The sequence below is a fragment of the Cavia porcellus genome, unplaced genomic scaffold, assembly GCF_034190915.1.
Source record: "Cavia porcellus strain 051 isolate PalLab524CR breed Dunkin Hartley unplaced genomic scaffold, mCavPor4.1 scaffold_8, whole genome shotgun sequence".
Classification (NCBI taxonomy): Eukaryota; Metazoa; Chordata; class Mammalia; order Rodentia; family Caviidae; genus Cavia; species Cavia porcellus.
Genome location: NW_026947491.1, coordinates 84,212,888 through 84,230,884, shown reverse-complemented (window position 1 = coordinate 84,230,884; position 17,997 = coordinate 84,212,888). Strand labels below are relative to the sequence as shown.

The 17,997-nt window shown below is 38.7% G+C and overlaps 1 protein-coding gene across 3 annotated transcripts in view; it reads left to right on the top strand.

Annotated features, from left to right (window-relative positions):
• Cep83 (centrosomal protein 83) overlaps window positions 1-17,997 on the top strand; it is a 137,255-nt gene that overhangs the window by 76,558 nt on the left and 42,700 nt on the right. For 2 of the 3 annotated variants that reach the window (XM_003476275.5, XM_063255306.1), the window contains exons 6-7: window positions 6,840-7,091; window positions 9,336-9,467. The exons of the other annotated variant lie outside the window; for it this stretch is intronic. In XM_003476275.5, coding sequence (XP_003476323.1) covers window positions 6,840-7,091; window positions 9,336-9,467 — 384 coding nt within the window. The remainder of the gene's footprint in view (window positions 1-6,839; window positions 7,092-9,335; window positions 9,468-17,997) is intronic. 3 annotated transcript variants of the gene reach the window in all.

Genomic DNA, 17,997 nt, shown 5'->3' with positions numbered 1-17,997 from the left:
TTATGTGTTGTACAGATGCCACCAGTTTACACAAACATAATCTTTGTGTTATAGGAAAGCAAAAGAAAAAAAAGAGAAAGAATAACCTTGACCCTGTGCATTCAGCATAACTGACCTTCACCTTCAAATATTCCTGTCACTTATTTCAGAAAGGGACAGGGATGGAACAACCTTACTTTCAGACAGTAGTTTGTGCCACAGGTACAAAGCATTTGAAATCCAAGAGTCTTGTGGGAAAAGTAGTAATTCTTTTAGATTTCCCCCAGCGTCTCCAAATGAAGAGGTGTTGAGCTCGGGTGATAGGGTACTGTCGCATCAAATGCTGTGAGTCGTCTGATTCAGCCTGTGAGCCAGGGAGATGTAGGCACAGCAAAAAGACATTGCCAGATGGAAAAACAGACCCAAAAATCTTTTGGAAGAACCTGATAGTGTTGCATGCAGTTTATGAGGTATCAAAAGCTTAGAGCATGATAAGATCAAGTGCCACAATCAAAACCTGAAGAAAACTTTCCCCTGGCAGTGAAGAAGAGTCCTTCAAGAACACTGATAAAGGAGCCATGTTAGCAGCTAATTGAGCGGCAGTTTTACAGACGATAGAAGGGTGTGGGTATGTTGACTTGGAGATTATCGGCCAGGGGCTTGACTCTTCAACACGAGACCCAGGATGTCAGGTTGCTGAGGACCTAACCATGGGTGTTGTGCAGAAGCCTTCTAGTCAGCCCACAAGAGCAGATGGACCCAAAGAAGCAAGTAGGCCTTAAAGCTGCAGTGGAAAGGGCTGAGATTTTACTGGATGGATGGAACAACAAGATGGTGTGCTTCGGCCTGCCATAGGAGTATTATGGAGGCTTTGGGCCGTAACCAGGAAACAAGATCAAGCAAAACAATAAACATTGCAGAGTGCTGTTAAATGTTTTGGTATATGTGCATCTTTGTGATTGTCTTCCTTCTGTAGTATAACTTAGCTTGTTTGAAATTCTGAGAATTCCAAGGGCAAATATATTTTATAAATAACCTTAGAATCAGTTGTAACTTTCATTACTTGATGTGGTGGATTAAAAACTGGTGGTCAATTTAAACACCAGCTGAACTGAATCAGTGTGGTGCTGAGTGTAGACAGCCCACCTGAGGAAAGTTGTTAGCATAAAAAGGAGACCTAGGGGCCGGGGTTTTAGCTCAGTGGCACAAGCACCTGTTTGGCAAGTATGAGGTTGTGAGTTCGATCCCCAGTACCTAAATAAATAAGTCAGACTTGGAGAGGGAGAGTAGCACTGTGGGTTTTCCTAAATGTTGTTGTTTGGCGCTGTTGGTTTTCTTTTTGGTGTGGGCTCTCCTGGAGGAGCTTATTGAGTTTCTTTCTGATACGAACTTGGCTGTTTTCAGTGTCAAAGGAGCTCAGGACCTTGCTGCTGAGAGTGGCTGCGGTTCACTTTGGGGGCACTCTGGTCCTTACTTGAGTATCACTTCCTGGCTCCAAGGTGAATTATGGTGTGCTGTTCAATCCTCAGGAGAGGACTCAGCTGTTCTCATCATCACTTGAGAAGCTTGGGACCTCACTGTCGCTGAGGATGGCTATCATACTTTTTAAGGGAGCCCTGGTCCTTACTTTGAGCCTTGCTTCCTGGCTCCAGTGCAGCATCCGCAACCTACTGGCAGAGATCCTTTATCTCCTGACACTGACTTTTGGTTTCCACCACTGACCTTTGGGCCTCCCCAGTGCAGATCTGTGAAATAGACTTGCGTGAGTCATTGTCGTGGGCCCTAGGCCTCCAGCTGGACTCATGGGAGGCATTAGTAAATTTAATTTACCCATTATTATATGGGCTCTAGGTCTTCAGCTGAACTCATGCAGGATATTACCAAGGGATCCAGGCTCGCAGCTTGATACTCTAGGTGTTTAGTGTATGGACAGATTTCCTGCACTTCTTGTATTTAACTCTTTGAGTGACCATTATATAATAATACTATAAATTGTGTGTCCTGTATATAATTGTTTTCCTTGCAAACCCCAAACTAAAACACTTAAATTATAGCTCTTTAATGTTGACTCTGATAACTGAGCATTAACGTGTAATTTGTCTGTATGCTGTTTTTAATCTGTTATACTAATTAGTTTGCACAGTATCCAAGGCCAAGGATCTTGTGTCTGGTTTGTGTTTAAATTTCAGTGTATCTAATAAAGGACCATGCAGACCATAGACACTCAATAAATCTTTTAAAAGTGCACTGAATAAAAAAGGAAGTGCAGCATCTAAAAATTCTCAGTATGCAGCTAAAGCAGTGTACTTAGAGGCAAATATATAGTACTAAGATGAATGCATCAGAAAGGGGAAAATAGTAATCTAAGCTCCCACCCGAAGAACCTAGAAAAAAAAAGATTATCAAGGTCAAAACAAGCGGAAAGGAAACAATAAAAGTGAAACCAAAAACAATGGAGAAAGTGAGTGAAATGAGCTGATTCTAGGAAAAAAGTGATAAAATTGACAGACCTCTATGGCAACTGACCTCCCCACATCAAAGAAAAGAAAAAAGAATAGAAGGCTGTGGGAGATCACCATGCTGCTTGTCTCCTGAAAAACAGAGCCCTGGCCGCAACCTGTCCCTGACTGCTCCTTTACCTTATTGCTGAGCTATGTGGGGCCGGCTACATTGAAACATGTTCCTGGCAGTAAAGGGGGCAGCCTTGCATACATTAAAACTATCCGTGCACTGCTACTGGACACCTCTGTGCCTGGTGTAGCTACCAGTTTCTTTTCCTTATGGACGTTGCCAAGACCCCTGCCACCTCCCAGATTGATACCTGTAACAGCCAGAAGCTTTTGGAGAGGAGGTCGTTTGTTCCATGGAGAACATTGGGTCATCCAGAGCTCCTTAACTGCAGAATATTCTCTTTGTCTTTCCTTTGTGTCCTTGTGCCTTGTTGCCAGGAGGTTTGGACAGATAACCCGCAGCAGGGATTCCGGCAACCATAAACTTGTAGACTGATACCCTCAGCAGGCGTTTTGGTGAAAGAGGCAAGGACCTGGAGCTCTTGCAGTAGAGATGTGGTCACAGGGAATAAGCGCAGGGATGTGGAGGAGGGGAAGGAAGTAGATAGAATAAAAGTGCGCCATATGCATGAACCTCAATGACTGTGAACAGTACATACCATAACATGAGCTAAGAGTAACAGTATCAGCAAGACTGAAAAATAGGGTAGGAGAATTGGAGGAGGGAGGGGAGGGAGGGAGCCGGCCACAGCAACTAAACAAACAAAAAAAGAGAAGGAAAAGAAGCGAGCTGGGGTGTGCACGTGTAATCATGCCCCAGGATGACTGCAGACTGCATGAACTGCCAACATGTAATAAAATAAAACATTTAAAATTTAGAAGACACTGACAAAAAGATAGGAGACAGGAACAAAATGGAGTATCACTCATGACCTGGCATACAGTAAAGGATAAGACAGTCCTGTGAACAGTCCCGTTTACATACATTTGAAGATGAGTCGACATGGACCAGTTCTTCAAAAGGTGCACTAACTACTACTTACCCGGAACGAAGTAGGCAATTGGAAAAGGCCTGTTCACTGTTAGGGACGTTTGAGCTATAATTATTTTTTGATGATGGGGATTGAACCCAGGGCTTTGCCTGTGCCAAACATGTGCTCTGCCAATGAGCGGTATACTTCTCACCCTTTAACTTACAATTTGAAAAGCTCCAGAAACAGTAATTTCAGTAAGGAATTGTAGTAAGTTATTTAAAGAAAAATTAAGGCCAATTCTATATAGTATCTTATAGAAAACCGAAGAAGAGGGATGTTAGCTTTGTGGGAAACGGGGCAGAGCTGCACAGGTCTCTGCGTTTGTCCCTGCAACTGTTCTTAGCATAGGAATCTACCATATGGAGAGAAAAGATTTAATTTAAAGAAAAATGACCACAGGGAGAGAAAAAGATATTTCATACGAACAAACAAAGAGCACGATCGTGTGCTTCTTTTTGGAAATAATACAAGCCAGAAGTACAGCTGTATCTTTAAAGTACTGAAAGAAAAGGAAAGTTTGATTCTAGAGACTGATCACTTACCCGTTCTCTGTGTTGCATCATAAGGGCGATAAAAAACAAAGATGCTGGAACAGTTAGACACCCTGCCTCCGCTCTGTGCTTCCGGGAATGCGGGCGGGACAGTTATTCTCTGAAAAGAAAATCAACAGTGCTTTTTAGTCCCTGATTGTTTCTGTAGTCTCTTCTACTTGACCTTTGGAAAAGTAAAATTGGTTAATATATTGTTTTACCTGTCAAGTTTCTATTCTAAAAGCAAATAAAGTAATGTGGAGGTAGCTGCAGTACAGGCAGATTGGGAGAAATATCATAGATGAGAAATTCAGAGAAACACCTCTGGAAACTTTGAGGCAGAATTGAAAGCAGAACAAATGGAGGACATCAAAGAAAATGGCATGTGAATCTGATTAAGAGTGGAGGCGAAGGAAAGAGCTGAGAGGTGTCCAAGATCTGGGCCCAGATGGATGAGACGGGAGCGGTGTCATGGCAGTGATTGAGTGTAATAGGCTCTTCCACTGCACAGGCTTTGTGTTTGATATCTGCTGGGTTGTAGTCTTACTAACTAAAACAGGGGGGCCACTTAGTAAGTATTCAGCAAATACTTATTGTGTGAATGAATAAGTGAATATAAAAGTTAGGAAACACTGATCATCAGTTTTGGTTGAAATGATGTGATGTGAATTCTGGTTTAAGCATCATAAATGTGGAGACTGTCCTGACTGCCGTTGGTTCACCATCATCCAGTCTTAACAGCTCAGCTATCCCCCAGTGCTCCGCAAAGCTTGTGGAGAAAGTGGTACCACAGACGGCACGCTTAGTCAAGCACTTAGCTGTGACCTTGTATGTAAAATGGGGACTACGAGAGAAATTAGTGTTACTGTTGATGAAGAGCACTTAGGGTGGGGCTTGATCCAGAATAAGCACTCAGTTAAGGTCATCCTTTTCTGAACCTCGGTTATGCATTGACTCCTAGGCATGATGAGCTGCCACACCTCTAATAAAACTGCATGAAAACTAATAACACGGGTTAGGGTGGTATTTAGTAGTAGAAAGCTAGCCTAGGATGCACAAGGTGGCAGGTTCAAGCCCAGCCCTTGAGTTACCTTATTCAAAAGCTGAATAGTTTCTTAAAGGTCATCCAGAGTAAGCCCCTTCACTGAAAGTGAGGCAAGGTGAACAGTGTGACTTGCACAAAGTCACACAGCTAGCTGGAGGAAAAAAGGTAGCCAGGGACTAAGTCCAAGAGTAGTGAGTACCTGAAAGGCATGGGGAGACAGACAGGAGCACGACGACACTGATGAGCTGGCCTTCCCATGCCCCGTGGTGCCAGGGATCAAGCCTCGGTCCTCACACACACATGGTAGCAAGCTCCCTGTCACCAAGCAGCAACGCCAGCCTGTAATTGGGCTTTTGAGGATTTTCCTCCAAATGCTATAGGTGCCTTCAAGGATAAATTTTGTTTTCTGGAGAGATACTTGCCTGCTAGAGAGCTCTGCCTGTACTTGCTGTCATGTTTAATATCACATGTCCAAGATGAAACTTGGGGTCTCTACATAGTGAGGTGGAAAAGGATGTTGGAGTACATCCAGTTCACTCCCTTTTTGCAGATTAGGCAAACATCCTGTACTGGGGTAGAGATCTTGTGCTTTTTTAGACTAACTGGTAGCTTTGTGAAGCAGTCAGGAGTCTCTTGGGTCACTTCTTTAGAGTCCTTCTGACTTTGAGCTTGGGAGTTCTGGTTCACAGTGGCCCCTGCTCTTGATTAGATTGATGGTTTCCAATTTTCTTTTAAACTGCCAAGTCCTCTACTTAAAGTGATTCTAAATGTACAAAGAGACTAAAAGAGGAGCTGATGGGAGCTGGGTGTGCAGCTCAGTGGTGGAGCCCTGGCCTAGCATTCACAAAGCCCTGGACTTGATCCCCAACACTGCCAGCAAAACAGAACAGAACAAAACAAGGACCTGACGGTGGGTAACAGGGAGATGTGGTGAGGTAGTGGCAGTAGGAGAGAAACAGTTGGGGAAATCACAAAATGGGAAAAATGAGTTCTATCCTGGTTGCTCTGCCCCTTCCCTCATCCAGAGACAAGGAACCTCTGAAGAGCTTCCACGGTAGGAAGCCATTTACAACCTGCCATTTAGAAGCCCGTGGGATCTGGCAGTGACAGTTGTCCTGAATGGTATTGGTATCTGCCCTACAAGTTCCCCAGGGACCTACACATGCACCCTAGAGTAATGGATCTAAGAAACAGGCCACCAATACAACTAGGACGGTAACAAACTCTCAACTAGCATTTAAAAATTTGATTGGTCACATTTGTATTTATTCACACAGAAAGCAGCTTTTATGTGAATTAGTTGCCTTAAAATAGATAATTTTATCAGTATAGAAAGCCCAGTAATTACTTTCATATGCGGAAAAGCTTTGGCGTAGTCGATGATTGGTCTTGTATGAATTTCTATCATGTTCTGATGAATGTTAAAAATGCTTGCTGTATGCTCAATAATTGCTTTTATGGTATTATTTATAATTTTGAATTTTAGTCAGCAACTGATTAAACACTGTGCTGGACCCCGTGGGGTGGGAGTGATGCAGGGCAAAGTTCTGGCCCTCACATTTGAGCCATGCTGAGTGTAGGATGAAGAACGTGACGTTTCAGGTTTTTCCCTTTTTATTTCATTTCACCACCTGAGCACTTGTATTGTCCCATTTTTAATTTTAATTTACCGACTTGCAAAGCATGTTCGTGACTGAAAATCCAGTAATTTAAGGCTGTGTGCTTTCTTTCAAATTATTAGGTTGCGAGACTGGAGAAAGATAAAGAAGAGCTCCATAGCCGGCTGCTCGCTGTTGATCCCACAAGACACATGAAGCGAGTGGAGCAGCTTCTTCAAGAGAAAGCCCATTTGGGTCAGAAATTAAAAGGGCTAGAGACCGAGGTAGCAGAACTAAGGGCTGAAAAGGAGAATTCTGGTGCTCAGGTAGAAAGCGTCCAGAGAATACAGGTGCGGCAGTTGGCTGAGATGCAGGCTACAGTCAGGTCCCTGGAGGTAAGGTTTTAATTGCTTCCCGGAAGACTAGGGCAGAGTTTTTAAAAGTGCGATTGACAAGGCTTTGATTTTTAGAGCATGAATCTATGCTTACCAGGCTAACGCTGACGCATTTGTAGAATCCCAATAGTATTGTTTCCATAAAGAAGAAAGCTATTGATTCATAAACAGTAGCTATGCTGCCCCATTTATTCATGAGAATCCAGTCGCCTGCCTGAAGTGACTTAACTCCTGTAATGCCACAGAATGTGTAAAATCCCCCCAACTGTATTTGAGTCTCTGAAGACTAAAGTCATAGTCATGTCAAGCCAAAAAAAGAAAAATTTCTTTTGACATTATAAATTCCTTATACTGGTATTTCAAACATTAAAACGGTAAGTCCTATTTGAACAGAAATACCATATTTATGTTATGATAGCTTTTTGCCAGAATAATGAAGTTTAACTTAGGTACCACTGCATACAGTAAATCTTTTCAGAATTATTTCCGAGTTGGTTAGAGAAAGTTAATTGTTATCAGAACCAAATTCTTACTTCTGGAGAAGTTACCTTGTAAAAAACTTGTAAAAACCGTCTTATTCAGACACAGTTACTTTTCCTGTGTTATGTGCCTAACAGGTAGCAAATAAAGCAATTTAATGTTTTATTTTGTAAAACTCAAAAAAAATTTTTTTAATCCTTCTGAATAGTCATGAAATGAGTTAGAAGAAAATGATTTAGTAGTGTACCTAGTTTGTAATTAAAATCCAATATCCAAATCCAAAATGGTGGTATTTTTTCCATCCAGAAGCTGGCACAAGAGTACATCAATGTGTTTTGAAGAGAAGTCACTTGATGAATTTTTTACATGAAAGTTGTATCACTGTTTTCTGTTTTCTCTATGAAAGTTGTCAATATTACTGGACTTTAGACATGAGACAGTTGAGAGTGAGATTGTTTATCTGGCCATGTTCTGTCGTTAATGTATTTACACAGTGACAGAGTGGGTATAGTATATTGTCTCATTGTGAAACTTTTTTTTGTGTTGGGAACCGAATTTAGGACCTTGTGCTTGTCAGGCAGGTGCTTATGCCGCTGAGCTATATCCTGATCCCTGTGAAACTTTTCATTGAACTTATCTAGAGTGACTATTTTCAAAGCAAGCCTAATGATAAACAAAAGAGATGGTTCATTTATGGCATTTTCATAAGATCCTGTATTTAATTTTATCATTTATCAGATGAAAATAGTACATGACAGCAAATATTTCTTTCTTTAGCTTTTCTGGCTCTCATTATGCCCAGAAAATATAATTCTATATGTGAAGAAAATAGCTTTTTCCCCCTCTGAATTATTTGTTGAATACAGTTCTTACTATATTTAACACAAATAGGAAGTGAAGTGTTAAAATACTAGTTTATCCTTTAAATACTAAACTTTTTTACTTTGAGAAGTATTTTTGTTTTCTCACTGTAATGACAGTGCTTTGAGTATGACTAAAAGGAAAATTTTTGACAATTTACAGACTTTATTAAGAATCTTAATTATGTAGCTTGGAGTGGTGATGCACACCATACTCCCTGCACTTAGGAGACTGAGGCAGGAGGATCACTGTGAGTTAAAGGCCAGCCTGAGCCACCAAGGGATATCCTGTCTCAACAAACAAATGACCTAACAACAACAACAACAACAAGGCTCCACCTTGGTGGAGAATTTTGAATTCTTATCCTGACTTCTCCTGTTAAAAGAAATCTCCATTGATGTTGAAATTTCAATTTTCACTTTTTACATCAGTGAGTCTTCTGCTGTTTGTCTTCTAATGTGCTTTTTCATAGCTGCTGTGAACTAGAACCCTCTGCCCCATGTGCGATTGAATGGTGTCAGCATTCAGAGTAAACAAGCCTCAAATGAGTGGCAGCAGTGCTCTCATGAAAGAAATCTGTGAGGTTTTATTTTGTTAGCGGCCATTGATACGTTGTTTGCCCAGATAGCTTTGTTGCATATTTACTGGGACACGCATTGTGTGTTTTTGTGTTTTGTTTTTGGTACCAGAGATTGAATTAGGGTCTCCGTATGTTAGACAGGGGGCTTTACCTCTGGGCAGCAGCTTTGAGAAAATTCTTGTTGCTTTGGTACATGTTAATGTTTTTAGAGTTTTGAATTCTTTTTTATGTGGCTACATATGAGTTTTAAATAATGCTTATTTTATTTTGATATATTGTGAAAAATTATGGACAAATTTTAAAATATTTTGTTTTAATAAAAGGCTGAAAAACAATCGGTCAAGTTGCAGGCTGAACGCCTGGAAAAAGAGCTGCAATCAACCAGTGAACAAAATATGTCTTTGATCAGTAAATTGCATAAAGCTGACCAAGAAATAAGCACGCTGACCAGTACAGTAAGTTGTCTTTTGCATCTGTTTCATTCTTTAGGATGCCTGAGTCTGTATGATGATACGGAAATTTGAATAGTTGAGTTGTGCATACTGAAGTCTTGTTTGGTAACATCATTGTATTTTTTAAGTTTCAGTTCAGCCTAGCAATGCAACTCATGTTATATTTCTGCTTCGGCGTTTGGAAAGCTAGACACTGTACAGTGACAGTGTGTTCAGTTAGTTCTCTGTATTGAAATCTTTTATCCATCATTCTGCCTTCCTGATGCAAGCGAAGAGACCAATTCTTAGAGCCTCCGCTGTGATTGTGCTAGTGCAACCCATGATCTCTGTAGGTTCGGTGTTTTAACAGCTTTGTAACTGTTCCTTTGGCTCTCTGCCCACCCCGAGCCCTGTGTGATCTGGCACCTGCAGCCTTTGCCCAGCCCTCACCTCCTGCTTCCTGTCTGTGCGCCTTGCTCCTGCCTTCTGGGCCTTCTCCTCCACCTCCACCTCTGGGCTCTTGTCCTCCGGGCCTGCCCTGGTCTTCCTTCACTTACCTGCCTAGCTTGCTTCTTCACCTTCTTAAAATGTCACTCAGTCGCGAAAGGCTGGGCTTCACTTGGTAACGCAGCCCTCACTTTCCTCCTCTTCTGCCTTACATTTACCTTCCTAACCTGATTTATTTTCCCCCATTTCTCCTAATAGCATTTATTTATATTTTTTTGTACCAGGAATTGAACTCAGGACCTTGGTTGCCAAGGAGGCGCTGTATTTACTTGCTGTTTAAAAATCTCTTTTCTGCCTCCTTCCCCTTCAACTATGTCAGCTCCAAGAGAGCAGAGGCGTTGTTTTCGTCACTGCTGAGGGCAGTGCTGGCACATAGTGGACACTCAGTAAACTTTCTGCAGTGAATGAATTAATTTTAGCAGCTTGCCTGAGTTTATTTTATTTATAAGAAAATGTAGTAGTTTGAATACTACGCCAAAAGCCTTTTTTAATGAAAAAATAAAATTTCAAACAAAATAAGAGAATAATAAATACAGTTTTTCTCAGAAGCTTCTTTATTTTTTAACCTTCAGATGCAATTTAGAACTAGCAACGGGAAAAGTGTTTTATGGAGCATCATCTCTGGAGTCCAGCTGGATTCAAATTCTGTTATTTCCCCTCAATAGCTGTGTGACTTTGGGGTGACTTTCTCTTTGAAATTTTAGCATTTTCTCCTATATCATGAAACTAATGCTACCATACAGAGTTGTGGCCATAATTAAAAGAAATATAAAGCACTTAAAAGAGATATAAAGCACTTAGTCTAAACTAACAAATAATCACTAAAATATTAACTTACTAGGTCTTAGGGCAGGACTAGAACTTGTAAATAACATTGGTTTCTGAGGCAGTGAAATCACTGTTTTCTATGAGGGCAGCGTAAAAAATAACCTTAAAAACAAGATGGCTCCTAGCGCAAAGTACGTTCAGTGTACCCTCATAGCAGTGTATAAATTTAACGAAGGTCATGAAATAGTCATGATCAGTTCCTTTGCCCAGGAATTCTTGAGAAGACTTAGGGGCAGTATATATGACTCAGGGGAGGCGGGATACTCAGCAGACCTATTCTGCTGGTATTTTGGCCACTGAAAGTACTATTTTTGTTGGGGAAATGAATAAGCTAGTCATTCTCCTTTAACCTGATAACCTGAACGGCCATGAAGACATCCTTTCATCTTATTGTTCTAAGCATTAAGCACCTTCTGACTGCTGTTTGACTTGCCATGTAATTTTGTCTGCAGGGAGAAAATGTGCTAGTCTTTCAGATTGAAATTTTCTAGTTACATTATAATTTTTTTCTTATAATTAAACTGTCATTCTGATTTTGTAAATTACTCTTAATATACTTTATTGATGTAAATCTAACTTTAAGAGTAGTGACAGAATTGGTTTTTAGATATATTGGATGCCACCCTTGGGAATTGATCTATCCAGTTTTTTCCATGGCAAACCCACCTTATGTGTCTAATGACTCTTAATTTTTCTCTTTGAATTTCTGTACTTTATAGTGGCAATGGTTTTCTTTCACCAGTGATTCATTTAATTCAGTAGACACACCTGACACTAAGAAGCAGAGTGAAAATTAGGCATGCATGATTTTAATTGTTAAAATGTTTTTATTTTTATTTTTTGTAGTGTATTTTATTTTTTGAGCCCAGAAACTTGGGCATTCTAAACAAACACTCTTGCCAGTTGTGCTGTATCCCACCCAAGCTGTTAAAATATTTTAACTTCAGATATAGTTTTTTAGTTTATAAATTGAAATTCAGATATATTTAGAAATTACAGACTATCGTTTTAGAGTATTTAATGATCAACAGTTGAAAAGTTTATGGCTTTGAATCAGATAAATATGAAGTTTTGAATCCTAACTCATGTATTTCATGTACTACTATTGTGACTTCTGTTTTGCTTAATTTTCTTTGTGGTTTTGGAGGTCGCTGAACTCAGTCTTGTGCATGGTGGGCTTAGCACAAAGCTACATCTCCAACCCTGGCTGAACGTTTAAATGGAGATAATACTTATTTCTTATAGTTGTGTAAGTTAAAGACAGTATTCAACACAATAAGGTGTGGCAAATAAAATATTGGCAACGATTATATACTGGTGATATCCTTAGGTAAGAAAGGGACATAGAGAACTCAGGCTTTTGAGCACGTTGACTGGTTTTGTCCTCTTTTTTTCCAATAACAGTGTGTCACATTGGGCGAGTTACTTAACATCCAGAAACCCGTCCGTGTACCTGGGATCCAGTTCTCTCATAGATGAAATGGAACGTTGTTTTGCTGATCCCTGAGGATTCTTCCAGACTACTATGATTGTATAAATCCTACTAGAAAATAACTAAATAATTTACCTACTGATTAGCTAGAAGAAGACTATACATTCAGCTGATACATTTTTGAATATCTACAGAAAAAGAGTATACAAAAAACACATGTAAAACACACAGAAGTAAATTCAGTGTAGAGGGAGTTCTGTCATGTTTTTCTTTTAATTCCTGTGTGAATGACTTTCAGTTTTATAAAACAATACTGAATCCCTAGTGTTCGTAGCACATTGTTCTGGGCCGACATAGCCGGACTGAACTATTGCAATAATTGGGTTCGCTGTGCTGGACTACTTTGGTGGCTTCTCTTCGGGGTCACTTTTCTTGTAGCATTTAATATGCACTCCCTGGCTTACCTGTGTGTGGGCCTTTGTTCTTCTTTATGCTGTACAGATACCCTTTTCTATTCTTTCCCTGTTGGAGGACAGATGATTTCAGCTACTTTGCAGCTTAGCAGTTTAGTATAGTATTATGTATTTCTCTGCTTGTTTATTAACACATAGCTAAGAATTGCTTGTCTTTTTAAAGGCACACTTGCATGAGTTTGCATATAAATGGAGTATTAAATACATCTTTCAACTTTAGACAAAGCAAGTTTCAGTGCAAATTGTATATGTAAAAAGATTCCATGAAAGGATACATTTAAAAATAATATTTCAAACATGACTGTCACAGTTTTCTTTGCAATTTGAAATTTTCATCAACATTTTGCTCTTCTAAGCAAGTGGTTGTTTGCAATGCAAAGGAACACCTGGGGTGTGTTTGTCTAAGTTATTCAGATTTGTAAATGTTCCTTAGGTTTTAGAAGAAAGTTATGTATCAGTGTCTTGGATTGAAAGGTTCTGGCATACATGATCTGAAAACAGTGCCCTTAAGGTGAATTGTTTTAGTTATCTCTTGAAGTTGTTGATCTTTAGAAGCCAAATAAGATTGTTTTAAAGAAAGCCATTCCACACCGTTACACTAGTTATTTAAGTAAAAGAGACGATACTACTTTAGAACTTGGAAAGTGATCGGAATTTAATTGCTGTCTCTTGAGAATTTGCATCCAGAGCTGTTTGTGCAATATTTTTTCCAACTATATTTCTATTTTATATGCATTATATTCTCAAGTGTGTATGTGCATATATGTATGTGTGTGTGTATATATAATGTTTATCTATTTATTTATTTGAGACAGCCTGTGTAGTTCAGGCTGGCCTTGAGTTTACTCGTTAGCCCAGGCTGGCCTCAAACTTGAGGCAGTCCTCCTGCCTCAGCCTCTGGAGTGCTGGGATTACAGGAATACACCACCATGCCCAGTCCTCTTGTATATTTTTTGTAGGTAACATTATAAACCCCATTTTTGACATTTACTTTATTATTAATAATAGCTGAATAATTGTCTTGTGTATCAGAAACATAAAGCAAATTCATAGTGTAAGGGCCAGGCTCTGCATGACAAACATTTTTTGAAAAATTGGGTGGCTTGACCCTGAGGAAGTTCAGGAGACCAGGGAGCTCTTGAAATTTTATGCAAAATTTTAACTTTGTGTATTTTTTTTTAAAGAAATGGTTCCTCCTAGTTTTCCTAGGATTTGGGGGTCCTGATCACAGACAAGATTAAGAACGTTGGTATATACAATCAGAAAGAAACTTTATTGCTCTTTGGGATATGGTTCAGATTATTCATTCAAACGCATTACTATTTGTCATTACTGATAGAATAAGGTTTCATATTATTTTACTACATAATACGTTTCCTTCTAGTATATATTTCAGGATGTTAACAGTTACTGTTAGTACATTCATTGTTTTAGGGTTATAGAAGTAGGCACTAGAAAACTCGTGAGGTCCACTAATGTCTAAAATTTGAGTGCCAGGTGGACAAGTAACTTGCTTGGGTGTGTGCCACACAATTACATTTGTCATACTGATTATTTTCATTATAGCTTCAGTTTTTCAAAATTAAAGCACTTATAATTTCAGCTGACCATAAAAATTAATATATAGTATCATAGAAACCATAGAAAGTTTAGGAATTAAAAAACATTCCTCCCTAGCTGTTTTCTTACAGTTATGAGACTATGGCAGAAAAGAACTTCAGAAAACGAGATTTAGAAATGCAAAGTAGTCATTTTGTGTTGTGTCATTAAAAAGTATAGTTAATTTGAAAGGAAATATTTTTGTGATTAGCAATATAAAGGCATAGCAATACTTGCTGTTTATTTGTTTGTTTGTTTTTTGGTACCGGGATTGAACTCAGGACCTGGACCTCAGGCAGTTGCTAAATCCCTGGCCCCTTTGTTTGTTTTCTTTAGGTATAGATTTTGTATTCAGCCGTCCTTTGCATATTTTCAGGACTTTTTTGGATGGTGCTTCTTACAGTAAGACATCTCTGTTTCTTATCCTTGTCCTTGTCCTGCTGGCTCTAGGACCTTTCCTTAGTTTGTGTCTCCCAACAACGGTGGTTGTGGGACCGGCTAAGTTAACTTTGATGCTCCTTTTCCTACTGTCTCACGTTTGTGTAAATTTCACTTGTATATATTTGGAGTTTTGTGCTCTAATCATAGAAATGTATGTTCAAAGGAGCCACAGGGAATTGAACCCACACCCTTTATTTAATTTTATGTTTTAAATTTTGAGACAGGATTTCAGAGTCCCTAAGTGTCTCGGGCTGGGGTCAAACTTGTCTGCCTCAGCCTCCCAGAGAGATTCTGTAATTTTATATGTAAACTCCATAATGTGTCAGAATACAGGTTTCTCTAACCTTGAGATCTGTATTGGTGAAACCCTTGAATCAGTGTCCGTATCTTAGAAATACCAAAGAAAATATCAGTAATGGAAATGATTGGAAAGACAAAGCTGTCTTACTTGCTGTCGGATCCCTAGCTCATAAAACAGTACTTGGTACATAATTGTGGGTCAGTGAATATTTGTTGAATGAAGGAATACTACTTACGAGCTAGAATTATTCAGCATTCAAAAGGGGTATTTAGGTCAAGCTGAAAAATGATATGGATGGATTAACTGTGTAGAAAGTGTTAAAAGTGATTCACATTTCCTGCAAGGAAGGGGGCTGAGAGAGACGGAGGGGAGAGGAAGGGGATGAAAAAGAAGTGAGTGTACTGTGACCCCGCATCAGCTCCCTGCCATGGTGTGAGCGTTATGTACCGCAGACATGCACAGTACTAGCAAAAGTTACTAAAAATTGAAGAATATGGAAAAGAAGTAGATTTTGGCTGACAGGATTATTAGATTTGTGTGCCTTACACACCTCTGTGAAATCTGCGAGTCTCTGTGCTTGTTTCTCCCGTTTTAAAGAGAATAAAAATAGAAAATTGTTTCAAAACAAGACAGGAGAATAGTGTTAATATGTGGGATATTGTTTTCTTCAAAGTAGTTGCTCATATTGCAAGACATAGGCATGAAAAACTGATCACAATAGAAACAAAACTTTCTTTTCAGCAACCTAATAGAAATTATTAGTATAATTGTCCTAACAATCTTGTGTGTATATGTATATATTAATTTTTTTTCTTTTCCCTTCCTTTTCTCCTTTCTCTCATCTGTTTCGCTTTCATTTTGAACAGTTTCTTCTCATTTCAAAATATCTATTATATATTTTGGATTTTATTTCTTTCAGCTTCTTACACTAGAGAGACAATACGATCTTTATATGTGTCTGAATTATTTTACTTATGTGTATAATATAGTCTCAAGTTGCGTTCATTTACCTATAAAAGTCTCAGGTTTATTCCTCCTTATGGCTTAGTAGTATTCCATTGTATAAAATATCACATCTTTTTTATCCGTTCCTTGGTTGATGGGCATTTGAGTTATTTCCAAGTTTTAGCTATTACAAGTTGTGCTGCTGTAAACATGGGTGCACGTGTATTGCTATGGAATAATGTTCTTAATTCTTTTGGGAAGATACCCACAGAGGGAATAACTGGGTCAAATGGGAACTCCAATCCTAGTTTTTTGAGGACGCTCCACACTGATTTCTGCAGTGGTTGTACCAATTTACACTTCCACCCACAGTGGAAAACGGTTCCTTTTTCCCTACAACCTCTCCAGCATTTTCTCTTGGTTGATTTCTTGATGGTAGCCATTCTTTCTGGGATGAGGTAGAATCTCAGTGTTGTCTAATTAGCATCTCTTGAATGATCAATGATGCTGAACATTTTTTCAGTTATTTATTTACTATTTGTATTTCATCTGAGAAATGTATATTCATCTCAGATGCCCATTTTTGGATTGAGTCTTTGAATTTGGAGGAGTCTGATTTTTTTCAATCCTTTAGATACTTTTTTTGTCTGAGAGATAGTTGGCTAAAGTTTTTTCTCAGTCTATGGATTGTCTTTTCACTCGTTGGTGATTTCTTTTGATATGCAAAAGCTATTTAATATGATGAGATCTCAGTTGTTGATTCTTTGAAGTACTTCCCTATGCAGTTTAGGTTTTATTCATGAACTCTTTCTCTATACTTATGTCTTTGAGATTTCTACCTACTTGCTCTTCCAGTAGATTTACTGTTTCTGTCTTAATATTTAGATCTCTGATCCATTTTGACTTTAGTTAGTACACAGTGCTAGACATAGGTCTAGTTTTAGTCTTTGGCATGTAGAGAGTCAGTTTTTCCAGCACTGTTTATTAAAGAGGCTGTCTTTCTTCCAGTGAACATGTTTGGCCCTTTTACCAAAGATAAGGTGACTAAGTGTGTTTGTAGTTGTATCTCCATCTTTTAATCTGTTGCACTGATCCTCAGGTCTTTTTTTTTTTTTCCAGTACTATGCTGATTTTGTCACAGTAGCTTTGTAGTATAATTTCAAGTCAGAGACTGTGATGCCTTTTGCCATGCCTTTGTTGCACAGAATTGCTTTTCTACTCTAGGTCTCTTTTGTTTCCAAATGAATTTTAGGAATCTTTTCTGTAATTTTGTGATGTGTACTAATGGTATTTTTTTTTATCAGGATTGCATTAAATCTCTATAACATTTTGGGAGTATGGTCATTTTCACAATATTGGTTCTTCCTATCCATGAGCAAGGGACATCTTTCCATTTTCTGATATCCTCTCATTTCCCTTTTTTAGAGCACTGTAATTTACATTGGTTAATTCTTTTACTTCCTTTGTTAGATCGATTCCTAAGTATTTCAATTTTTTTATGCTATTGTGAAGGGTGTAGTTTCTTTAATGTTTCTCTCAGTGAGTTGTTTGTATACAGAAATGCTATCAATTTTTTAGCATTGACTTAGTATCCAATTATACAGCTGAATTTGGTTATTAAATCTAGAAATTTTGGTGAAGTTTTTTCGGTTTTCTATGTAGAATATGTCATCTGCAAATAATGATAATTTAACTTCTTCCTTTCCTATCCTTGCTCTTTTTATTTCTTTCTCTTGTCTAATTGCTCTAGCTAATGTTTCCAGAACTATATTGAATAGGTGTGGTGACACTGGACATCTTTGTATTGTATTGATTGATTTTAGAGTGAAAGGTTTCAGGTTTTCGTTCATTTAGTATGATATTGGCTGTTGGTTTGTCATGGATGGCTTTTATCAGATTGAGATAAAGACCATCCAGTCCAAATTTTTCTGTAGGTTTTTTTTTTTTTAATCATGAATGAATGTTGCACTTTGTCAAGAGCATTTTCTACTCCTATTGAGATGATTATGTGATTTTTGTCTTTGGCTC